Genomic DNA, 26,761 nt, shown 5'->3' with positions numbered 1-26,761 from the left:
GCATATCACCAGGTTTTCCAAAATGTGACCCACTTATTTCTATGCATCACATATAATGGAACCAAGGTTGCAGTAGTCTAATTAGGATACTGAGTGGAATAAAGAGATGTGCTTGTAATAAGTAGTTTCAGGACCTTTTAGTATTTACGTTGTAGCGTATGTTTGGATATGAACGATGACATTGTTTAGGTTTTTAACAAAATGAAATAACTTTTGTTATCTCAAAATGTTTTGTTTAACTGAGAATTTCCGCATCTCAATTTTTATAAAGCATAAAGAAAAATGTTTTAATTTGTTCTAAAAAATGCAGGATGTCACAATTGGTATCAGAGCATTAGTTTAAGCGAACTAGGAATTTAGGAAAATCCTAGACTTAAACTTAGAAGCTATTGATGATCGGTGATGTGTGTGATAGATTACTTTAACATAAATGCCTTAGTTACCTTAAACACTAGCACTAGCGTAATATAGGAAGATGCCTTAATTGTTGAATATGTGCTAAATGTTCTATATATATATATATATATATATATATATATATATATATATATATATATATATATATATAAATAATATAGTAAGTTATATATCACTATGCCAAAACTTATCGCCTATACGACTATAGAACGTCATGGTGATCACTAGAACCGGAAGAATCATCAATAATGAAGGAGATCCAACACCTCAAAACGTCGGAGAAGCTATTTTTCAAATCCCGGTGAATGACGCTCGGACAATGATGTAAGAACTGCTCGATCAGCAGCTTCGTGAGTTTAGGGAGCTCTTGGATGATGAGCTAGGTAATGCTAGAAGACGAGCGCATGTGATTAACGAGCCGATAAATGATGACTCAGAATGTCATCAAGGACTAGGGCAACCAGAGGTCCAGATAAATGATAAACCAAGAGGATTTTGCAAGTATAAGGACTTCAAGAACTGCAAGTCGTCATCATTTAATGGGAAGGAAGATCACGTAGGAGTAATGGACTAGATCTCGGAGATGGAGATGGCGTTTATCACTTGCGGTTGCTCGGGGAAGCTACAAACCACCTATGTTGTGAGGCAGTTCAAGGGAACATCACTTCATTGGTGGAACACGTTAGGGAAGATTTTGAGCCCGAACAAGCCACTATAGCTGACATGGGACGAATTCTTGACTCCTTTCAAAAGGAAGTTATGTTCAGCTGAGAAGAAGCTGGAATTGGAAAATCAATTCTTGGCTTTGACAAAGGGAAGCATGTCGGTGGACGATTAGACCAATGCTTTCACAATAAAATGGAGTTCGCTCTGCGACTTGTTCTGTAGGAACTGACCAAGATTGATCAATATGCAAAGGGATTTCCATGGGAGTACATTGTGCCAGTGAAGTAGGCACCTTATTTTGAGGGGACCGTCTGGGCTGCAAAGTTTGTAGAGACTATGATGAAGAAGAGAGTTGGCGATAGTACTGAGGTTGGTAAAAAGAGGAAGGCTGAAAGAAGCAACAAAAATAGCGGCAAGAAGAAATAATTTCAAAGTCAAGAAACATGTCTAGGGGCAGCGAAGAAGGTAATTAGTGCAACCAGAGCAAGAAGAAGCATTTCAGTGACTGTGTCGCCTGCTTCAATTGTAAGAAGCCTGGGCATATTTCTACATTTTGCCCAACTGTGGAAAGGATGGGCACATGAAGGCAGAATGCCCAAAGGTTGAGAAACCAACCCCAAGGATCATGCCACCAAAACCCAAGGTTCAAAGCTATCAGAAGACCCTCAATGAAGCAAAGGAAGAGACATATGTTGCTTCAGGTACATCCTTTGTTAATCAAATTCCTGCAAAGATATTATTCGATACTAGAGCAGTTATATTGCGTGAATTTGGTAGGATGCTTAGATTATCACTACTTAGACTACGTAACTCTATCTTAGTAGAAGTAGTTGGTGGTAGGAATGTATCTCTTAGAAATAGGTTAGAGGCTGTAACTATCGACCTGAAGGGAAACAAATTTCGTCGAGAGATATTGCCTTTTGAGTTGAGTGAGTTCGACGTAATTCTCGGCATGGATTGGTTAGGAGAAAACCTCGCACACATCTTATATGGTAGGAAGATGGTACATATTAATCCCCGTGGGAGAGAGCCATTTGTGGTTTATGGTGATAAGAGTAGAGTAACATCTGGAATCATCACAATGATGAAAGCCAAAAAATTCCTAGTCAAGGGATGCACAAAATTTTTAGCATACATGATAGATGCAAAGAAGGAGAAGAAAGAAATGACTGATATACCTCTGGTGCGAGATTTTCCTGATGTATTTCCAGATAAATTATCAGGATTACCACCATAGAGACAGATAGTATTCAGGATCAACTTATTTGCATGTACAACGCCAATTACGAAGGCACCTTATCGTTTCGCACCTACAAAGATAAAAGAGTTAATGAAACAACTTCAGGAGTTATTGGAAAAAAGGTTTTATAAGACCTAGTTCATCACCCTGGGGAGCTCCAGTACACTTCGTAAAGAAAAAGGATGGTACTATGAGGATGTGTATTGAATATAGAGACCTAAACAAAGCTACGATCAAGAATAAGTATCCCTTACCTAGGATAGACGACTTGTTCGATCAATAACATGGAACAACCATTTTCTCCAAAATTGATCTCAGGTGAGTCTATCACTAGTTGAAGATAAGGGAGGAAGATATTGAAAAAAAAACCCTTTAGAACGACGTATAGACAATATGAATTTCATGTTATGTCCTTTGGACTAAAAAATGCTCCAGCATCATTCATGGACCTGTTGCATCGAGTTTGTAAACCTTTTCTCAATAAGTCAGTATTAGTCTTCATTGATGATATCTTGATTTACTCCAAGAACAATCAAGATCATGTTAAGCATCTCCAAGAAGTATTGGACGTATTTAAGAGGGAAATGCTTTATGCAAAGTTTTCCAAGTGTGGCTTTTTGATACGGGAGATACAATTCTTGGGTCATATAGTTAATCATGAAGGCATTATGGCTGACCCAGCAAAGATAGAAGCAGTGATGAAATGGGAGACGCCAAGCAGTCCCACTGAAATTCGTAGTTTTCTGGGATTGGTAGGTTATTACCGAAGATTCATCAAGAACTTTTTCTATCGTTGCTCCGTTGACAACCTAACCAAAAAGGGAGTTACCTATACTTGGAGCGAAAAGCAAGCAAGAGCTTTTGGTGAGTTGAAGAAGAGGTTGTGTGAAGCACCAATCCTTGTCCTACCAGAAGGAACTGATGATTTTTCGGTTTTTAGTGAAGCTTATGACATTGGATTTTGATGTGTCCTTACCCAAAGGGAGAAAGTGGTATCTTACTCTTCAAGACAATTGAAACCCCATGAGCAGAATTATCCAAATCATGATCTAGAGCTTGCAGCTGTGGTTTTTTCCCTAAAGATTTGGACACACTATCTTTATGGAACCTAATGCAAAATCTACACAGATCATAAGAGCCTTCAATATCTCTTTGCTCTGAAATAAATGAACATGAGACAAAGGCGATGGATGGAGCTACTCAAGGACTACGATTGCGAGATACTTGACCACCCACGTAAAACAAATATTATAGTTGACGCCTTAAGTAGAAAGGTCATTCCGGAAGGGAAAAGAGCTAGATCATTGAAGATTGAAGTGACCTCAACGATTGTGGAAAAGATCAAGGAATCCCAGAAAAGGGCTCTGGCAGAAGGCGATAAGAAGGAAGAACGTTTGTGTTTGAAGAAGATAAGCAAGGGTTAAACACGTTTAAGAATCACATTTGGGGGCCTAATTTGGGTGGTATACGACATCTTCTTATGTAAGAATCTCATAAGACCATGCATTCTATACACCCAAGCAGTACGAAAATGTACTTGGACTTAAAACCTTATTATTGGTGGCCGACAATGAAGGTCGATGTGGCAACTTACATAGGAGAATGCGTAAATTGTGCAAGAGTAAAAACTCAAAATCAAAAGCCATACAGGGATTTGGAATCATTACTGGCACGTATAGGTAAGTAGGATTATTTTACCATGGACTTTATAAAAAACTTGCCAAAGACAAACAGAGGTCATGACATGATGTGGGTTGTAGTAGACGAACTTACGAAGAATGTGCATTTCATAGCCGCAAGAGTGAATTAGTCTATGGAGAAGTTGGTTGAGACCTATGTAGAGGAAATCATCCAGATACATGGAGTACCCTTATCTATTGTGTCAGATAAGGATATTCGATTCACTTCTAGATCATGGAAGAGTTTGCAGGAAGCGATGGGCATGAAGTTGTGCTTAAGTCTTGCCTATCATCCATAAAAGGACAGACTGAGTGATAGAACTATCCAAAATTTGGAAGATATGTTGCAGGCATGTGCCTTACAATTTCCTGGTAGTTGGGATGACCGCCTATCATTGGCTGAATTTTCCTACAACAATAGTTATCACTCCAACATCAAGATGCTTCCATACAAAGTACTATAAGGAAGGAAGTGACGTACGCCATCATGTTGGTTGGAAGTAGGATAAAAGCACTTTGCAGGTCCTGAGTTAGTACACTAGACCTGTGAGAATTTAAGGGTAAACAGAGAAAGGATGCTCGTTATTCTAATTCGTCTGAAAAGTTACGCAGATAAGAAACGACGACTAATAACATTTGATGTGGGTGATCAAGTGTTACTTAACGTCTCTCCATGGAAGGTAATCATTAAATTCAGAAAGCATGGGAAGTTGAGTCCTCGTTTTATAGGACCATTCAAAGTACTTCAAAGGATAGGGAATCCAGCATACAAGCTTGACTTTCCCGACGAGCTGCAAGCTGTCTTTAATACCTTTCATGCTTGTTATTTGTGGAAGCACTCGAGATTACAAATTGACATACTCCCATTTTCAGAGTTAACGATTGACGAAGACAGAAGAATGGTTGAAAAGCATGAAGTAATCATTGACTGTAAGAGGAAGAAATTACGAAACAAGATGATTGACTTGCTACAAGTGTGATGGAAGCACACGACGGGGCCGAACCTCACTTGGGAAACAGAAAGTGAAATGAAAAGTCGTTATCCTCATCTGTTTGCTGCTGCATGATTCCGAGGATGGAATCATCCTAAGGGGGAGATAACTGTAATGCCCGTGTTTCCTGCTAGATTAAGTTATAGTCTGTAATCACTTTGGTCAACTATTGTAATCTTTATATGAACGCATAAGAAAGGATTATTCATATATTTATATGCTTATGCGTTTTATTGTATTTTATGTGTAAATTATATGAGTATATAATAATAAGATAAATAAAAGTAAAATATGCGTCAAAGATAAAAGATTTCTTAGTACAAATAATCTTGAATTAGTTTTAGTATACGTTACAAGAATTCCGAAGATATAAGGAGCGTTCGAATCCGAATTCATATGAAGAAGTTATGCTTCTTCGAACTTTCGCGATTAAACAGGGACGACTCCATGTCTCGTAAAAAGTAGACTTCTGATAAATTACTTTCTAGCCTAACAGATCTAAACAAAAGTCATAGTAGTGGTTAAACCGAGAGCATGCATATAGAGAACGTCAAAATCTGAGTTCGTGAGAGGAAGTTATGATTTTTCGAAGATTTAGCATAATAGTATTCTGCTCCAAAATCGAATCTTAGATTGGTCAAATTTTAGCCAAACTAATCTAAAAGAGAGTTGAAGATATCAATAATAGGAGTTCAACGATAAAAAGTATGTCGAAAACGGACATCGGACGAGAGAGTTATGCTTTTTATACGAGCTTTAACAGTCTAAGCCTATGTGAAAAATATAAAGTCAAAATTAGCTGACGGAGTCTAAACCAATGTTATAGATCTTGTCGAGAGCTGTACTGGGATATCGAGAATGTCAAAAACAGACTTCGTATGAAGAATCTACGCAATTTTGAAAATCTCAAAATTCTTACACGTGTGTGCTTCTAGAAGGCCACGCTGCTCCAGCCGACGAGTGACACGTGTCAGAAAACGAGAGGATTAGTGTGTTTGGGATGTGCGGCGCGCACCCCTATGGCACGACATGCATTAGTATTCTTTAACCTATAAATAGCAATCAATGTTCAGTTTACTTTCCCCACCCATACAAACTCTCTCTCTCTCTCTCTCTCTCTCTCTCGATTTCCCTCATCGTAGCCCCATTATCCTAAGTTTCTATTCTGCGGCGAAGCCATGTGATCCCCCTGAGTACTTATCTGAGCAGTAGCCTTTGAGTAGGATATCCAGAGTCAGTATTCGGCCCGATTATTTCCCGGTTCTCATTTATAGTACTCTGTAAGTGAGCTACACCTACTCTGCCTCCATGTAATTTATAATCTTAGTTATATGTCGTTATTAGGAACTTATAAGTAAGACTTATAAGTATACTATTGGAGTATTGAGGAATCTAAACACTTACGATAAAAAAATAAGACATAGTGTGATGTACATCTAGGCCTTTTGGAAAAAGTGTAAGGCAAAGTTCTGCCCGATTCACTAATCACCAGTCACTTTTGTCAGGTGAATGTATAGTTTCTATCAAGATCATAATCTAAAATAAAAGTATTATTTATATGAGACGTTAAATGCTTTCCTGTATTATATGTTGTATATGCTATTTGTATAATTAGGATAATACTATTGAATTACAAATTGTATTGGAAATTGATTGCCTTTAAATATAAGTCTTGACCTAGGTTAAGAATAAGAATTTTAAAGAGTACTTAGTGGATATTAGGCTGGATATCGATTAGGTCTCATGAATGGGGTAAGGTGTGTGAGATCAGAGCAGAGTGTTTATCCTCTTTCTTGGATGACCATAAATGGTGGGTCCAGATCAGACAACCATGAAGTATGTATGGGTCATCGACCAGAGCAGATGACAACACTTGACTATTCTAGGAAGTCTAGTGAATTATATTGCAAGCATGGACCTATAAGCCATGGACATAAATAAAATGGGATACCATATTTATTAAATCACTAAACATTGGTTGCCTTATAAGACTTACAGTGGTCTAGGACACCCCTAGCTATGTAGTCAAACAGTTGCTCAAACAATTCATCAGGTTGGGTGATTCCTCTAAAGAATCATTGCTTTAGGATATGTGAGGAGCGGTTGGGTTGGGTAGTTGGTCTTAGGTCAGATTTTATATAAAATATATGATAACGTTGTTTGCAGGAATGATATTAATTATTATCATTAAATTACTTTGGGCTTAAAAACCCTATTCATCTCACTAGATTTTCCCAAACCTGACCCACTCATTTCTATGCATCACATGTAGTGGAACCAAGGTTGTAGTAGTCTAGTTAGGATGTCAAGTGGAATAAAGAGATGTACATGTAATAAGTAGTTTCAGGACCTTTTAGTATTTATGTTGTAAAGTATGTTTGGATATGAACTATGACATCCTCGAGTTTTTTAATAAAATGAAATAACTTTCGTGATCTCAAAATGTTTTGTTTAACTAGGAATTTCCGCATCTCAGTTTTTATAAACGTGACGAAAAATGTTTTAATTGGGTCTGAAAAATAGGAGATGTCACTATATATATATATATATATATATATATATATATATATATATATATATATATATATGTATGTATATATATAAATGAGAAGTCTGCTAATCCTTTAACCAAAGTTTAGGACTAAATGACACTCACTCACTAATTGATCTACTAAACTCGTGTTTCTCTATATGAGATGTGCTCTTCGTCCACTAAGAACATAAAACTTAGTAAATCTGTCTGCTTTATAATCGTTAATCCGTAAGGAACGAGGAACTTTTTGTATTGATCTATAAAATTTAACTACCCTGCTTGTGGTTTCTATGTATAACCTATGTCTGACAAGTCGAAACGGGAGTTAATGTTTGGTCTCCTATAATTTCACGATGTCGATGAAGCATTGGTGATGTAATTGCACACTTCACTTACAGTCTAATATGTTACAACTTAAGCATAAGGGAATGACATAGGCGTGTCATACAACCGAGACTTATATCCATGCATTTAATATTGACATGTTAAACTTAAGCATAAGGGAACATCCTAAGGATATCGAAAGTGCCAACGGAATAATACTAGGACGAGGTTATCCAAAGATATGCAACATTTCTATGTTTTCAATTAGAATGGACATGGTCGTGTTCACTAAGGTAAGAAATATAAAGCCATCCGAATCTAAGATATAAAATTAGAATCAAAGATTTAAACTGGTGGGGGCATCATAAGATATCAAACGAAGTCACTTATATTCAAGATATTATCCTAAGATGCCATCTGAGGAAAGTTGCACCCAAAAATATCGTCTATGATAATTATGGCTCAAGGTACATATTTCTTCGAATATCTTTTCACTTGTATTCAAAACTATTTCCCATTTATTGTTAACTTTTTTAAGATACCCCAAACACTCAAACATGGATCCCCGTACATTATGTTTCTAACTCAAGGTCCTCTATTCGAAAACCTATCATATTACTTACTTAAATAATATCACTTGATATTTTATTCAAAGACTAATTACTTTTATCTTTTACTTCTAAAATCATTTCTCTTCAAAAAATAGTTTTTATTGGTGGGACTAAGAATTCAACATTAGATATATCTAAATTCATTATTTTCCTTGGAAAAATATTTTTCTTTTTCAACTATGAGGATTAGAAATTGTTCTTAAACATGTCTTAAAGGTTATCTTGAATGAAAAATGTTATTTTAAACTACCCATCAATGACTTACCATATATTACTTATTTGAATCTTCATCTTTTTTATTTACTTTTAACATGAACAAATACCTTTTTAAGAAATCAATTTCAAGATATCGTAAGATTCATTTCGATTACTTTAAAATTATTATTTTTCTGTTTGTTGTTATCAGGTTCTGAAAAATCTTAAAACCTATTCTTAAATCATAATTAAAGGTTTACTTCATGTTTCATGATGATAGGACTTCATATTTTTTTTAATAAAACATAAGACTCACTCATTCAAATCAAAAGAAAACTATGGCAACGATCAAAATCGCTTAGGGAAACATATTGTTTACTCTTTCTTTTCACCAGTACCGTTTCTCTCACCAAAAATTTCAACTTTAGAATTCACCTCCTCCTCACCATTCATCTTCTTTAAAGATTGTTCCCATTCCTTGGAATCCTAGGAAGCAATATCGCTATCTTTGAAGTTGTTGTACATCTTCAGTTTCTCCTCTAAAAAAGTTCTAGCCATAAATACTTGGTTCTGCTGAAATATCTCATCAACCATTTCTTCAAGCTCTTCCACCTATTCATTCTCTTTAGCTCTTTTTCTTTAATTGCAAATACCTCAGCTAGTCGCTTTAACTCTTCATCCTTTGACTTTTGGTCTCTTTCATTCTCTTCCACCTGCTTTGTTAATACTTTGTGATTTTTTCTTATATTTTTGGTAGCCCTTAATATCCGATTTGTAGCTTGAAACAATGAAATTTAATTAAATGATTTTAAACAAAAACTATGAAAAAATAATAACATTCCTTACATCTTGGGTATGAACTAGCAACTTCTATCTTATTTGTGATGATGACTTCCTTGAAAACACATCTTGGCTAGATCCCTCGAAAATCTTCCATATATTTGGCTCAGGCGTAATAGGTTTCCCAATTTCTCTTTTAAAAATGTTTGTAGTCAACTAGGTACTTTTTATAGGAGACCCTGATAGGAACTCGTCAAGATTGTAACAAGAAAAAGAGAACTAGAACAAGTAGTTTTCAAGTCTGTGGAAACTACGACAAAATCAATAAAGAGCAACAAGGTAATGTTAAGAGAGTTAAAAAGATTACTAGTCGACAAACTCAGATCTTTAGGTGTTAAATCCGATCTTGAGATAGATTTATTATGTAACACATCGTTTTCACTTACAGTAGAATTTAATATAACCGTTTGTTTATAAAATTTAAAGTAGAAACATAATACTTTTTCCTTAAAATAATCATCATGTAAGTAGTAGTAGTTGCGATGACGGTCTCGTGGATATATGAAACACTTAAATTTGACTTTGTTTGAAGAAGTTATAATATTTCGAAGTTTCGCGTTCAACCGTATACGACAAAGTGTGTCGTAAAAAGTGAATCAGAGATAGGTTGCTTATTAGCCTAGGTAATCTAAATGAAAGTAGTAAAAATGTAAAAGAGAAAGCGTGTGTATAAAGAACGCATAAATCTGACTTCGTATGAAGAAGTTATATTTTTTCGAAGTTTCGGTGTGACACAATACAACAGTGTGCGACACAGAGATCAAAATTTAGATCGGTTGATGGTTATCCAAAACAATGTAAAGGAGAGTTGAAGATATCGTAAATACAAATCCATCAATATAGAGACAATCAAGAACAAACTTTGTATAAAGGAGTTCTGATTTCCACATGGATTTTATGAGTTTAAGCTCTATAAAAACATGAATTTAAAATTGCGTGAGAATTAGTTGTTGATATCAAAAGAAAAGTGGTACTACTCGTAATTACCTATGCGTGTATATAAATAACGTCAAAAAGGAGGTTGTATGTGAAAGTTTTGGCTCTTCGAAGATTTGGCAAAAAGAACTGATTTGATGACGTGGCGGCTCGAGAGTACACTACGTAGCGAGGTGAAAACCTCTTCTCCTATTAGACATGTTGACGTGGCACCATGAGATTTGGATATGTGGCACCATGAAATTGAGACATGTGGCAAGGTTGGAAATGCAGGAAACATGGTGACGTAGCCCAACGACTATCGAACACGTCACAGCCAAAGGTAGGAACTTGTCGACGAAGGCGCGGCGCACCCCCTATGATAGCTATATATATGCGCAACTTTTTCTAGATTGTCGCACACCTTCATATATCTTTCACTCTAAGCTCTTTCCCTCTTGATTCCGCTTTTCCCTAGTTTTTAGAGTACTTTATCGAGGCTCTGAGGTATTTAAACTGTGACATCCCCTAATTTCTCGGCCAGAAAAGACCGATTTAATTTATGCTTTTTAAAATAAAATCACAGAAATCTTTTTAAAATATGTTGCGGAATTGGTCCCCAAGATAAAACATGATAAAAGTTTATCAAAACCTTTCTTTAAGAAATGTATAGTTTCATTTCATATCAAAACCTCGGGAGGTCATGTACCGATACAGATCAAAAGCATAAAAAAGACATTATAAGCCTTTCAACAGTTATTTACAAGTACTGGCCTATAATCCAAAAATCTCTCATCATCCTCCGACTATGCTCGGGGTCTACTACCTGTAATCATAAAAAGTTGAGTGGGTCAAGCTAGGAAGCCTGGTGAGCATATAGGGTTTTCAACCCACAATAATAATAACATATTAAGTTCACCAATCAACAATAACCCTGATTACCCATTCCTGTTATCCTCACTTTACGTCCCTAAACATCTCTCACAAGGGACGTAACCTAAGGAATATCATCGGGTTGGACACTACTGCTAAGGGGACTCCTCAGCCATACATGTCCTAAAGGCAACCATGAGGGGGATTGGAGTACGCCAATGAACATTTAGTTCATCAACACCTACAAGTTGAGAACTTGCTAGTGTACCACTGGACTGTCTAGAAACGTCCGTGATCGTCATCTATACTCCGCTAGACGATTACAACAACAACACCAACAACAACACTAAGGCCTCTCATCATTTTAACACCCACCGACTATTTTGTCTACCCATGTTCTACCCAACATATTTGTAGATAAAATACATATACAGTTTAAAACTTGTATAAAACATCTATTCAACAGTCACCTTAAATAAACAATTAACATATTTACACATAGCACATATTTTAAGCTAAATACTTCATATCTATTTGTAAAGTGAAAGTAACTACACGCTCACATGATTTGATGATAATCGGGCAGCAATTCGTTTCCTAAAACGATCGTTTCTAATAAAACCGGGAGTTTTATTGAGAAACCGGGCTCTGCAAAGGTCGGGCTTCGAAACCGAAAAGATAAATTTTTCGGGCTTCTCGGGCACTTCGTGGCGTTTTCTGGGGGTTATAATCGATATCGGGGCTTCGGGGGATGTTAAAATGAAGAAAATATGAAGAAAGGGGCTAAAACTGGCAATTCCTTAAAAATATCCGAGAAGGCTCGCAGCCTTCTATTTATAGGGGGAAGCTTCTGATCGGACGGCAGAGAAGGCTCCAGGTGGCGCAGATCCGAGGGCTCGCAGGGAAGGCTCGCACGTGGGCTCGCACATGGCTGCGCATGCGAAGGCTTGCTGGCAGCTTCTTACTGGACCGATGTCTAGGTCCGAAGTAGGGGGTCCGTGGCATTCTGCGAGGATTCGGACACGTGATAGAGGGAACGCGTCGCCTTGTCACTGGACCGCTTCGGATCAGCTCAGCAACTCGGATGACTCAGCACCATTTCGGACACGTGGCATGTTCTAAGCAAGGACACGTGGCCAAAGTCCACCTATGCGAAATTCCTCGGTTTTGGGGGTTTTTCTCGTTTTTCGCGGCAAAACTTCTAAAATCCATAACTTTCGCATACGAGCTCCGTTTTTGACGTTCTTTATATGCACGCGTAGGTAAAATTACGCTCTACAACTTTCGTTTAGACTTTGTCGGCTAGTTTTGAATTTAATTTTTATGTTATTATTTTTAACAGACCGGGACAGGAAATCCGTTAAAAATTCATAACTTCTTCATCCGACGTCCGTTTTCGTCAGACTTTTTTCTGTTGTGCTACTATTTATGAGACCTTCGATTCTCGTTTAGGTCGTGTCGGCTAAAAATCACTCGATCTAAAATTCGAGTTTTTAGCTGCCTACTGCTAAGCTGAAACTTCGAAAAATCATAACTTCCTCATACGAAGTCAGATTTGGGTGTTCTTTTTATACCTACTCTCGGTTTAACGAACACTACGAGTTTCGTTTAGATCACTAAGGCTAAAAAGTAGTTTATCAAAAACTTACTTTTTACGACATTCAGCACCGTGTCGGTTTTGTCGTGAAACTTCGACATGTCATAACTTCTTCGTTATAACTCGGATTTCGGCATTCTTTATATATCTGTAATCCTTGTCACGACCACTACAACTTTCTTAATAGATATCGGCTTTATCTAATATTTATTTTCGACGCTCATTTTTAGTCTTAATTAATTAACTCCTAGTAATTAAGCATAAAACACATAAAACACATAGAATTCACATAATTCCTTTTTCATTTCTTCAAAATGAGTTACAAGGTTAACCTAGACTATCATATCAAGATTAATGCCTAGGCTAGAAACACGAGTGTTACATAGGAGCCCGACGAGAAGGAGTTTTTGGGTCAAGATTTTGCCAACGACTTTTGGGTATTAGCTACAAATTCTTGTATGTTAATTTGCACTTACTACTCTTTAAGTGTAACTTATATTCATAGTCCTTATTATGAATCAATAAATTGAAGGGTTTTGAGCAATTCTAACACTCCTAAGTGTACATGCAACCCTAGACAACCTTGGATCTATGTTTGTCTAAAATTCATGCAAAATACTTTTTCCAAGGTTCATAAACCTATCTAGCATACATGGGGAACTTTATAATATAAAAGATAGCTAGAAATACATACCTTGTAGTTGTTATGATTCCTTGAAACCTTGAGAGCCTAGCACCCCAAGTGTGATGCCTCAAATGCTTCACACAACACCAAATGCTTTTGGAGTAAAATTAAGAGAAGTGTAACACTTGCAAAAATCGGCCAAGCCCTCTTGTAACTATGTGTAGCCGATTTTGGTGGAGAACATGTTGCTTATATAGTGTGTCACATCTAGGGTTACACCATGTAAACCCTAATGTCGCATGACTCTTCATTTCCATGACCCATGGGTTTGTAACTCCCATGGAGCCTCCATGGAGCATCCAATGGGTTTAACCCAACTTAATTATCCATGGTGCCTTTTAGCCCACTATAAAAGTTATGGATGATTTACATAATCAACCCATATATTTAATTAGTCATCTTTTGATCACTTAATTAATCCTAGATTAATTCTTGATCAATACTAATTAAATAATACTATTAATATATTAGAACTTATAATATATTAATAAACCACAAGTGTTATTTCTCTCATTTAGTCTATCCAAATGCATGATGCCATGCAACCCAAATGGACCATGCCGGGTCGGGTCAAGTACATACCAGAAATAGTTATGGACTTAGACACCTTATCCAACAGTCTCCCACTTGGATAAGTCTAATAACTATAACTGCAAGTATGACTTCAGGAACCGATCAGCAATCGTAGCTCTTTTCAAGGTTTCTCGGAACTGAGAAGATGATGATACGCCATTTCAGATAAGTGATCATATAATCCTCTGTTCTAGATATCAGCCGGACAAATACATGGAACTGTGTCTTACTTTGTGTCCAGCAGTTTGTTTCCCGATTTCCGATTTGTTTGACATAGAACTCAATTGAACACATCAACTTAGTTCTGACCGGGCCCGGTACATGGGTCAAAACAAAATCATCGAGGGGCCCAGATATCGCTTCTAATCCAAGAAGGAACAGATAAACTTCGACTCATATGCTTGTTCTACTACTTGTTAAATCACACACAAACGCACGTTTTATAACATCGAGTTACCAATGCGTTTTCGCACGATCAATGCATAACTAACTCATAGTCAACAAGTCATATCTCTAGGTTTGAAGAATTATATGATATTACCGTCTCGCGATCACTCGAGATAAATTCCATGAAGTGATACCAGCGAGCGTGGGTTGAATCCAATACTCAGAACTTATGAGCACTCATGAGTGTTGAGGCCATGTCCAACATCTTAGACCTCTACAACCAACCCATGACAGTCTTACTTCATATCTACTTCCAACATATGACTGACTGTGGATAATTTGAATAATATGTAAACACAACATAAATATTCTGGAAGTCAAAACATGCAAAAGAAATAATAGTAAACGATTGACAAAAGATAGCAACACTTTACTCATAAATAAACACAACTTTTATTCATCATCAAATCTCAATTACACTTTACATATTTCAAAATTATCTAACTACTAAAACTAATATCATCCTTCAGCTCTATGCTCCTTACATGCTGGAGATGCTTAACCCTACCCAGTCCCTTCGTGAGGGGATCTGCCGGGTTCTCATCCGATGATACCCTCTTTGCCACGAGGAGTCCTTCTTCTATACGATGTCTAATGAAATGGTATTTTCTATCAATGTGTCTGGATCTCCCGTGATCCCTTGGTTCCTTTGCTAAAGCAACAGCACTTTCACTATCACAGAAGATTTCCATAGGCTCCTTAATAGCTGGTACAACTCCAAGATCTCCAATGAAGTTCTTTAGCCATATCGCCTCCTTTGCTGCCTCGCTTGCCGCTATATACTCTGATTCGCAAGTTGAATCAGCCACTGTCTCCTGCTTGGAACTTTTCCAAGAGATAGCTCCTCCATTTAAGGTAAAGACCCAGCCCGAATGAGAGCGGAAATTATCCCTATCAGTCTGGAAGCTAGCATCACTATACCCTACAACTCTCAAGTCATCACTCCCACCAAGGGTAAGGACCCAGTCCTTAGTCCTTCGCAGATACTTGAGAATATTCTTTACCGCTGTCCAGTGAGCCTTACCAGGGTTCCCCTAATACCTGCTAACCATGCTTAAAGCAAAGGCTACATCAGGACGAGTGCAGGTCATAGCATACATGATCGAGTCTACTGCAGAAGCATAAGGTACTCGACTCATTTCTGCTATCTCAACCTCGGTACTCGGGCTCTGAGTCTTACTCAGTCTAGCGTTACTCTGGATGGGTAACTCTCCTTTCTTGGAATCTTGCATGCTGAACCTCTTCAACACCTTATCCAAGTATGTACTCTGACTAAGCCCAATTAGTCTTTTACTCCGATCTCTCAGAATCCTTATCCCTAGAATATAGGCAGCTTCTCCTAGGTCTTTCATAGCGAAACACTTCCCGAGCCAGGACTTCACCTCCTGTAAGGTCGGGATGTCATTTCCGATGAGTAGTATGTCATCCACATACAGTACCAAAAAGCTGACTATACTCCCACTAGCCTTGACATATACACAAGATTCATCTTTACTCCTCGAAAAGCCAAACTCTTTGACTTTCTCATCAAAGCAAAGATTCCATCTGCGAGGTGCTTGCTTTAATCCATAAATGGATATTTCAAGCTTACACACTCTATTAGGGTATTCTGTACTTACAAAACCCTCTGGCTGGTTCATGTAAACATCCTCAGCCAACTTTCCATTGAGGAAAGCGGTTTTGACATCCATTTGCCATATTTCATAGTCATGAAATGCAGCTATGGCTAACAATACTCTAATAGACTTAATCTTGGCCACTGGTGAAAAGGTCTCATCATAATCAACTCCTGGAGTTTGAGAAAAACCTTATGCCACCAGTCTTGCCTTATAACTGTGTACATTACCATCCATGTCGGTCTTCTTCTTGAAGATCCATTTGCACCCTACTGTCTTACGACCTGGTACATTGTCAACCAAGTCCAAGACCTGATTGTCATACATGGACTGTATCTCGCTGTCCATTGCCTCTTTCCATTTAGCAGACTCAGGGCCTGCCATGGCTTCCGCATAGCTGTTAGGTTCATCCAGACTTACCAATGTCTCATCACTGATAAGTGTCTCACCTTCCGCAGTAATATGGAAACCATAGTAGTGCTCAGGTGCATTCCTAACCCTTGTGGAACGCCTCAGAGGTACGGATTCGTCAATTGGATCAACAGGAGTTTCCTCCTCAAGTTGACTGCTAGGGTTTGAGGTTCCTTCACCACTTGACTCTTGAATTTCTTCAAGGTCAATTTGCCTCCCACTGTTTCCTTGGCTTATGAACTCTCTTTCTCGAAAGACACCCCTCCTTGCTACAAAGACCACATTCTCACTAGGTCTGTAGAAGAGGTAACCAAAGGATTTATGTGGGTAGCCGATGAAAATACACCTCTCACTTTGAGGTTCGAGCTTGTCGTGAGTCTCGCGTCTCACGAAAGCCTCGCAACCCCAAACCTTGATGTGGGCTAGACTAGGAACTTTTCCACTCCACATCTCGTGAGGTGTTTTGGCAACCTTCTTTGTAGGGACCAGATTAAGGATATGGGCGGCAGTCTCTAAGGCATACCCCCAAAATGAGATTGGTACCGTAGCTCGACTCATCATGGAACGAACCATGTCCAACAAGGTTCGATTACGCCTCTCAGCTACACCATTCAACTGTGGTGTCCTGGGAGGTGTCAATTGTGAGACAATCCCACATTCCCTAAGATAGTCGAGGAACTCTGAACTAAGATACTCACCACCTCGATCGGATCGAAGCATCTTAATGTTCCTGCCCAATTGAGTCTCGACTTCCTGTTTAAACTCTTTAAACCTTTCAAAAGTCTCTGACTTATACTTGATTAAGTAGACATATCCATATCTACTGTAATCATCAGTAAAAGTCAGATAATAACGATTAGCTTCCCTTGTGGGATGTTTGAAGGGTCCACACACATCCGTGTGTACAAGATCCAACAAAACTTCACCCCTAGCACAAGAACCTGTGAAGGGTGACTTTGTCATTTTTCCAATTAAGCATGATTCACAACTATCATCTGACTTTAGGTCAAATGATTCCAAGACTCCATCCTTTTGGAGTTGGCCTATGCGTTTCTTGCTTACATGTCCAAGACGACAATGCCATAATGATGCCTTATCCAAGTTATTATCATTAGTAGAATCAATACACAACACATTATTTCCTAAATCATCTACAACAGACACAACTTCATACACACCATCAAAAGGTAATGCTTTAAAATAAAACACATTATTAAAGAAAGCATTTATTCCACCAATTTCATTATCAAAAGAAAAGGTAAAACCTTGTTTGTACAAAGCATGAAAGGAAATAACATTTATTGCCATTTCTGGCGAATAACAACATTTATTCAAATCTAAAGTAAACCCACTACTTAGCAACAAAGTATAAACTCCAATATTGGTGACAGGTGAAACTTTCCTATTCCCCATGATCAAGTTTATCTTTCCATGCTCCACATTCTCACTTCTTCTTAGTCCCTGCATATCAGAACAAATATGAATACCGCAACCGGTATCAAGGACCCAAGAGTTAGAATAAGGTGAGTTATTAGATAAGATAGTGTAAATACCTGCATAGTTAGGTTTCACTTTCCCATCCTTCAAATCTTGCTGGTACTTTGGGCAGTTCCGCTTCCAGTGCGCCTTTTCATGGCAATAGAAGCATTCAGCCTCTTTGGGATTAGAAGAAGGTGTAACGAAACCTTTCTTGGTTCTCTAGAAGAGGAGCCATCAAGAGTCTTACCCTTGGTACCCTTCGAAGGTTTCTTCCTCTTCTTCCTTCTCCCTTTCCCGATTGTCAGGACAGGTGCTGAGTTTGGAGTAGTAGTAGGAGTGGTCACAACCGACTTACCTTTGAGACCTGATTCTGCGGTCTTTAGGAGTCCTTGAAGTTTGATAAGTGTAACTTCCTCCTTGTTCATGTGGTATGTCATGCGGAATTGATCATAACATGAAGGTAAGGAGTGCAAAATAATATCTATTGCTAACTCCTCTGGGAAGCTCACATTTAACTTCATCAATCGGTCCACAAACCTTTGCATTTTCTGCATGTGGCCCGTGATGGGTTCACCATCTTTCATTCGGGTTGTGATCATAGAGGAGATGATTTCATATCGCTCTTGACGAGCACTCTGATGGTAGCGGTCCATCTAGTCCTGGTGCATCTCAAAAGGATAGTAGTCCTCATAGGACTTTTGGAGCTCGGCTGTCACAGTGGCCATCATGATGCATGCCACTTTTGTAGCATCTCTTTCATGTGCCTCATATTCAGCAAACTCCTCAGGAGTAGCAGTTGGCTCAAGTACCTTAAGCTCCTTGTCGAGAACATATTCCTTGTTCTCGTATCGAGTGACCATCCTGATGTTTCTGATCCAGTCAGTAAAGTTGGATCCATCAAAGATGACTCTACCACAAAGGTTCATGAGAGAGAAGGAGCCAGTAGGGTTTGAGCCAGGAGCAGCATTGTTGGAAGACATCTGAAAAGAAGAAAACAAGTTTAGTTTAGATATAGAGATAGTCCTTAATAAAACACCCAAATGTAATATTAAGGCTAGGATCCAATCACAATATATTATAACTTAGAAGAGGGATGCTGTAATCCAAGCTATAACATATTTGAAAGGTAGGTGAATGACGATTCACCAATTTCCTCCATGAAAACGAAATATAAATCATTAGGTTTTATTTGTATTTTTAGAAATTCCTAGATTCTTTTGAGATTCATTGAACTTTTCAATGGCATGTTTCAATCTCGAGTGTGCCCTTCATGTTTTGTGACTGGGATACCGAGGATCACAAAACAAGGTGTGAAGTAACCATGCAAATCACTTGGTGCCCTTAATGTTTTTCACTCAATCGATGTGCCGGTTAACCACACGCGCTCCACCGACCTAGGAAAAACCTTAAGTCACCATTTGCCTACCTTGATAAGTCCAAGTTAGTGTGCCGGTTAACCACACACGCTCCACCAACGACTTAATCAAAGTGCAAAGTGTAATTTCATGGGTTAGCACCTTATTCACATTTTCCTAAAGTAACTAAGATTGGGAATTTATAAAACATTTAGTTACTTTATAATAATCATTATACTTTTTAATGAGAATTTTAAGTCACTGTCCTACCCGTTCGGCTAACGACCCTCCACCAGTCAAGGAAACGGTGGGTGAGAGTGGACACCCATTAAGTTGCCATTTTATAGGCAACAACCTTATACCCCCCTTATAGACCGGCTTCGTGAATGAGGCGTACTAGCGGTAAGACGACTTTATCTTATACATATATATTATTAACTTATAATATTATAAAGTATAAGGGTTGAATTTTAACATTTAAAATTCTAAGGGTTGGAACTAAAGTTTTAATCATGACTTTACTTGTTCCAAAACTTGAGGGCAAGTTTTGTAAACTTTCAAAACTTTTCATTTCTTATAACTTATGAGTTAATTGAGTATTAAAAATGAAGACTCTTCATTTTTATAACCCTTGTGTTCTTTTAATGGCTTTTATTAAAGTGTGACCTTTGGTTTTCCATAACTTGAGGACAAGTTATGGACTCCATTAAAACACATAATGATCATGAATTAAACTACCAAGTAGGTTACAAACAATTCCTATGATCATCTAATCTTCATAAGTTCAAGAACATGAATATGAACATTTTCAAGAATCATAAATTACTTTTAAAAACTTGTAATTTTTGATTATTGCCATTGTAAATGGATTATCATAAACATTACACCATTTAAAACAAGTTTTAAAACACCAAAACAGTTTAGGGTAATGTTTTTAGTCCATTTCCAGCAACAAAAGTCGAAAATCTGCTGTCAGGGCCTCCTACTCGTCGAGTGCATGAACCTACTCGACGAGTAGGATGAATTTTCACTTGGACTCGTCGAGTCCCCCCATGGACTCGGCGAGTTCAGTAGTAAGACAGCAAGCTGTTTCGATTTTTAACACATTTTGCACAAATAATAAACAAACAAGCCTAGGCTCTGACACCACTGAAGGGTTTTGAGCAATTCTAACACTCCTAAGTGTACATGCAACCCTAGACAACCTTGGATCTATGCTTGTCTAAAATTCATGCAAAATACTTTTTCCAAGGTTCATAAACCTATCTAGCATACATGGGGAACTTTATAATATAAAAGATAGCTAGAAATACATACCTTGTAGTTGTTATGATTCCTTGAAACCTTGAGAGCCTAGCACCCCAAGTGTGATGCCTCAAATGCTTCACACAACACCAAATGCTTTTGGAGTAAACTTAAGAGAAGTGTAACACTTGCAAAAATCGGCCAAGCCCTCTTGTAACTATATGTAGCCGATTTTGGTGGAGAACATGTTGGTTATATAGTGTGTCACATCTAGGGTTACACCATGTAAACCCTAATGTCGCATGACTCTTCATTTCCATGACCCATGGGTTTGTAACTCCCATGGAGCCTCCATGGAGCATCCAATGGGTTTAACCCAACTTGATTATCCATGGTGCCTTTTAGCCCACTATACAAGTTATGGATGATTTACATAATCAACCCATATATTTAATTAGTCATCTTTTGATCACTTAATTAATCCTAGATTAATTCTTGATCAATACTAATTAAATAATACTATTAATATATTAGAACTTATAATATATTAATAAACCACAAGTGTTATTTCTCTCATTTAGTCTAACCAAATGCATGATGCCATGCAACCCAAATGGACCATGCCGGGTCGGGTCAAGTACATACCAAAAATAGTTATGGACTTAGACACCTTATCCAACATAAATAACATTTAGTAGTGATTCTAGTCAAAAATATTGATTGATGTACTTACGAGAATGATGTATAAGCTAGATTTAGTTAGGTGTTTAAAGTGTATTTTCCAAACAGTATACTTTGTATACCAAACGGATCCTACCTCTGATATGATCTTACCTGGTTCTTTCTTATTTGATAGAACTTGAAGTATTCATCAGGATTATTGAAAGATCTAGATTTCATTACTAGTTTGTCCAAAGAATAATAAGTTATTGTAGTATAGTTTAATACCTGTTAGGATTGTTACCCACCAGTTGGATTCCCAATTGGATATATGATAATCATCAAAGTAATTATGTAGGTGAGTTATCTCACTATACTATGTACTACAGTATGTATCATTTTTATGTTAGGATGTAGTTACACTAGAATTGCATGATGCATACTTTAGTATGTTAGTATGTTGTGTTGGATTGTTGGCATGTATATCTACTATATATATGTTGAGATATGATGTGGGGAGTTAAGGTCGGACCAACTTCATGTTGAAGGTAAATATACTCGGGAAAACAAGCTTTATGTTGAAAGCCAAGGGGTATACCAACTTAATGTTTAAATCCTAAGGACGTACCAGCTTTATGTTGTAGGACAAGGGGTGGACTAGTTTTATGTTGAAGCTCATTATGTGTATGCATTTTATATGTAATAGGGTATATGATATTTTAGGGAACTCACTAAGAATCGTGCTTACCTAGTTGATTATAAATGGTTTTAAGTACTTCTTTGGATCGTGAGAATGGCAAGTCTTGACTATACACACACATCGGCATCATGTTTTCTGCATAAGTTAATTATACATCGATTTAATTGAATAAATAAAAATGAAAAATTTGCTATGAGAATTGGGACATGACAAGTTGGTATCAGAGCCCTGGTGAGATAACTAGATGAACATTCTTGTGATTCCAGACTCAAAACTTAGGTTTTGAGTAATTCAGCAAAATATTTTTGGAAAAATATTTTATTCAAAAAGGAAACAATGCGATACTTACAGTTAGCTGGTGCTCAGAAAGGAAAGCGATTCCGAAAATATCCATATGTGCTATATTTGCTAATATATGAATTGTTAGAAATGCATGTTAGTATGTGGTCCTTAGAACCGATATTGATATTAATTAGTTATTTGAAAAACACATTGGGTTACATGGTCCCATAATTAAATAATTTTAGATTGTTTGATTTGGCGCTATTGCACAACTCTCATTTGAGTCCAACTGTTGTAGTGTCGGATCATTCAGTTGATAATTTGTTTGATTTTAGTGGCATGCAATCATATTTTTCAGATAATTAGTTAATATTTAAAGAAGTTTTTCCTCGGTTAATAGCACCAAGAAGTGGAAGGAATTCGTTACGAAAACATGAAAAACATCTTTGTGATACATACATATATGTAATACTCTAAATAGTGTCATGGCGGTGCCAAGGCGTGCCATGGCGCGAGGTATGAAGAATTTGTTAGAAAAACATTAGAAACGTCTTTGTAGGACGTGATGTCCAAATAATGTGGCTAGGCGCGCCTTAACGCGTTATGGAGCGAGTTTTTTCCAAGGCGTGAGTTTTTTTTTGGGTTTTTTTTCATATCGAGCGTGAAAGAATTTATTTGTTGTTAATTTTTTCATGTTATGTGGTGATATAACACTTCTAAAAACTTGCGACATTTGATATAATACTATAATTATCTGATTGATCCTTTTTAATCTGTAAAAACATATCACGCCTTGAAAAACGCCATGGATTGCCAGGGTTTGAGGCTTGACCTTGCCGCCACGCCACACCTCTCACCATTTAGAACCTTGAATATATGTTTAGCGCTCGTCATGAGTAGTGTTTAAAAGTGACATAGAAACTTTAGAGAAATTCTTGGGATGAGTGCTCATACATATGAAACGTAGTAGAGGCATGTACTACTGGAAGCACAGGATATGTACTTGGATCAGGAAGAGTCACAATGTTACTAAGACACTAGTAGTTAGGTAGATAGTGTGGATAGCACTATAAGATCCTTTTGTATTGTTTCCATCGTTAGTTGATGTATGGTGATGTCTAGGAGAGTGGCTCTAAGTTTGGCCCGAAGTGGTCGTGAAGGATCGAGTCTGGATAAAGTAGATCTGCGTAAGTGAGTTAGGTTCTAAGAACCTCATCTAATATAGTGTTATATTTAGTTGTGAGATTTTAAGAAGGAAGTGATCAAGGTAATCGACAGAAGGATTGCAACCTTTGTTGGGGTATAGTAACCAATGACTAGAGTTGCTACTTGTAGTGATGTGGTTGTGTATCAACCTCCCTAGATAAAAGGTGGAAGGATCAGGTTATTAGTATGAGAAAGATAAGAGATATGTAAGATGTAATCTATGTTAGTGTTTGTCTCATGGAGAAAAAGGTTCAGTTCATTATGGACATTTTTTTAAAGAATTAGTGATCAGGTTATGATCGTTACGACTGCTACTACAGCTAAGATAGATACCATGTCATGGGAAAAGTTAGTAAGGAATGGGTGTATTCATTGGAAGTTAAGTGTATGACTCAATACTAGGGACTAAGGTCAATTGGAGGATGAAAGAATGGGTACAGGTTCTGGCATGTCAACGAATGGATTCAAGCCGATAAAATACCGCTAAAAATCTTAGGGAAGCGACGTTCTTTTGTAGCTTATGAAAGGCACATCCAAATGTCTATTAAATGGTCGGGTGGACCATTACAAGAGGGTAATTGCAATGCGACAAAATTGTTGTTAGATAGTCATGCCCTCCTATACTGTTAGTTATATGTTTGGATTGGTGTGTTTCTAAACAACGATATGTTGTCAATATTTTGTTCGGTTTGGTCTATGATGTGAAAAGACTGATTGCGGTGGGCACAAGCAGTAGTACTACACGATGAACGTCAAAATCATTAGATATGAGTATCATGGGTTTATTTAAAATCAAAAGTAGCTACAAATCACATAGGCAAATCAAACTTAGACTTTGACTCGGTTCAAGTAGCAACAAATGACGAGTCGAACCTACGTAGGGAAGAACTGGCCTTTAAAGAGAAAGTGTGAATGGATACTCGACTTCGGTTTCAACATCAAGGTCTAGTAAAGTTGCAGCACAAGTAAGCGGAGGTTGTTAGTTTTCATTTCGTTGTGCGTGTAAAAGAATGAGAAAGTCTTCTGCAAGAATCTACATAGGTTATAAGTTCTCAAAGTGGTTCTCAAGGAATGGCTAGATATTCCTTCCAAGTTTTAGGCAGAATCCATGAGTTTACTAAATTCCTAGGTGCGGCTCAGATAGCCACAAGAACCATATAGGTTCATGCATTCAAGTATCTGGGGTTTATCCTCGAAGCATAGGAGATGCTTGAACAAGAATTCATTAGGTTGTATAGTTCGCCACTGAAAGGATCAAGTACCTTCGTGTACAAAAAGAGATGGACCACACAAGTGATACATCAACCTCAGAAAGTTAGTTAAAATCATACTAATGATTCAATTATCCATTGAAAAATAATTATATTAGTAGTATCGACCTCAAGGGAGAGAGTCTTTCCTTCGTACGATATTTTCAAGTCATCATCTGATGTGCATATAATAAAGAACGCCTAGAAGGAGATCATACGGGATGGACTATGTCCATTAAGATAAGTGGTAAAACCTTCCAAGGGTTGTAAATATATCAATAATATACATAATAGGATTAGTGGATCTAGTTTCAACCAGCCGATCTTGAGGTTATCGGTAGTAGTGGAGATGAACTAAGATTCCCTAGCATGAAATGACAAGAGTTTAATTATATGAGTGTTTCCTTGTTAAAAACTTGTGTAAGCAGTAGTGGTTGCTAGACATTCAGCTGTAGAGATGCGTCGTCAGTTAAGTTGTTGTTGTAGTAGTGTCAATAAACGATCGACCTGCAAAGAAAAGATCAAAGGATTTCCTCTGAGATTTAGAACTACAGTAAGACAATAATACATTGTCAGGGAGTTGTTCAAGCTTTAGGGTGAAATGTTTCAGTTGAAAGAGAACACGAAAGGATCGTAAGAAACTAGTGTAAATTTCCTAGATTCGTTCATTCAGTTAAGGGTCATGTTAAATAGATCGTTGAGTGAAACTGCATATGCGTCAATATCATTTTAGGTTGTAGAGTAAACTATGTGTTTTGTTTAGTATTTTTTTTAAGGAGTGAGTGTCGGTTTATAGAAGACTATAGTTGAACTATAGCACCAGTAGGTTAATATAGGGCGACAAGTTAGACTTTAGATTGCGTGTTATCGTCTATTCATTTGTTAGTGTGTTATTATAATAGGTTCTTGAGGTAATTTATGTGTTTGGTTTAGTTAATTTTTCCGATAAGCGTAAGAGTTAATATAAAACTAGGATCAGTTTTTTACATTCATAAGCTGAAATAGGACAACAATTGCACTTTAGAATCCAAATGATGGTGATTGAGGACTGCGGATCAGTTGTAGCCTCAAAATTTTCAAGTAGGGGAGATTTGTTGTGATTAATAGGTATCAAGAAATGTGTAACACTTGAATTTGGTAAGTTTTGCATTTAATCCTTGTTAATAAAAAATTTTGAAATTTGGTCCTTAAGCTAGTACGCGGGGCATACTGGGTGGTATGCTTAGCGTACTAGGCTGACTTCATGATCGCGAATCTCATCTACATATGTTAGGCGTATGTGGAGTACACATGGTGTAAATGAGAATTAATGAAACCCTAATTTTTAGGTTTGCACCCTATTTAAACCTTATGATAGCGTCATTTGGTTATGTTTAGCCAGCCTCCACCTTTCTTTGCGCTGAAATCAAAACCCTAGTGTGTGTTTGTGAATTTTGATCCTTAAAGAGTGTTTGTTGGTGATTTGTGAAGTAGAAGAAGAAGATGACCATTTGGAGAAGTGTCTTAAGCTTGAAGATTCGGGGTTAGCTCATCATTTGCAAGCTTTTTGAGGTAAAAAGCTCACATCTAGATGATCCATGATGCTAGATCTAGTTATGTTATTATTTTATGCTTTTTGATTCCTTGGAGTGACTGATGAGCTTCTTGACTCACTCTAGAAGTATTTCTATTAGATTTAGGCTTAATTTGGTCCCCTTTTTCATAAAAATGCAAGTTTTAAGGTGTATCTTGCACCATGCATGTGTTAAGACCTTTTTTAAGCTTTTTTTTGACCTCTTGAGCCCAATTAAGCCATGCATGTGTGTCAATTTTTCCAACTTTACGTGATAAGTGGTCTTATAGAATCAGATCTGAGAGTTTGGCTTGAAGTCTTAATGGATTAAGTGCTTAATGAAGTGGGGTGGTCAACTGGGGAGTATGTTGCGCGTACCAAGCTGGTACGTTGCGCGTACTAGCCCCAGAGGGTGTAC

The 26,761-nt window shown here is 37.4% G+C and overlaps 2 protein-coding genes across 2 annotated transcripts; both read left to right on the top strand.

Moving 5' to 3' along the window:
- Positions 1–1,663: 1,663 nt before the first annotated feature.
- LOC145105162 (uncharacterized) lies at positions 1,664–2,320 on the top strand. The gene has a single exon (XM_079042295.1). It carries the CDS (start codon positions 1,664–1,666, stop codon positions 2,318–2,320), a length of 657 nt encoding a protein of 218 aa, XP_078898421.1.
- A 446-nt stretch (positions 2,321–2,766) lies between these two features.
- On the top strand, positions 2,767–3,288 carry LOC145105161 (putative mitochondrial protein AtMg00860). Its single transcript, XM_079042294.1, has one exon. The coding sequence runs from the start codon at positions 2,767–2,769 to the stop codon at positions 3,286–3,288; it is 522 nt and encodes a 173-aa protein (XP_078898420.1).
- Positions 3,289–26,761: the final 23,473 nt, after the last annotated feature.

The sequence above is a fragment of the Lactuca virosa genome, chromosome 4, assembly GCF_052849685.1.
Source record: "Lactuca virosa cultivar CGN04683 chromosome 4, Lactuca_virosa_CGN04683_v6, whole genome shotgun sequence".
Lineage (NCBI taxonomy): Eukaryota > Viridiplantae > Streptophyta > Magnoliopsida > Asterales > Asteraceae > Lactuca > Lactuca virosa.
Note: the sequence above shows the minus strand (reverse complement) of the source record. Positions and strands in the feature narration are given on the sequence as shown.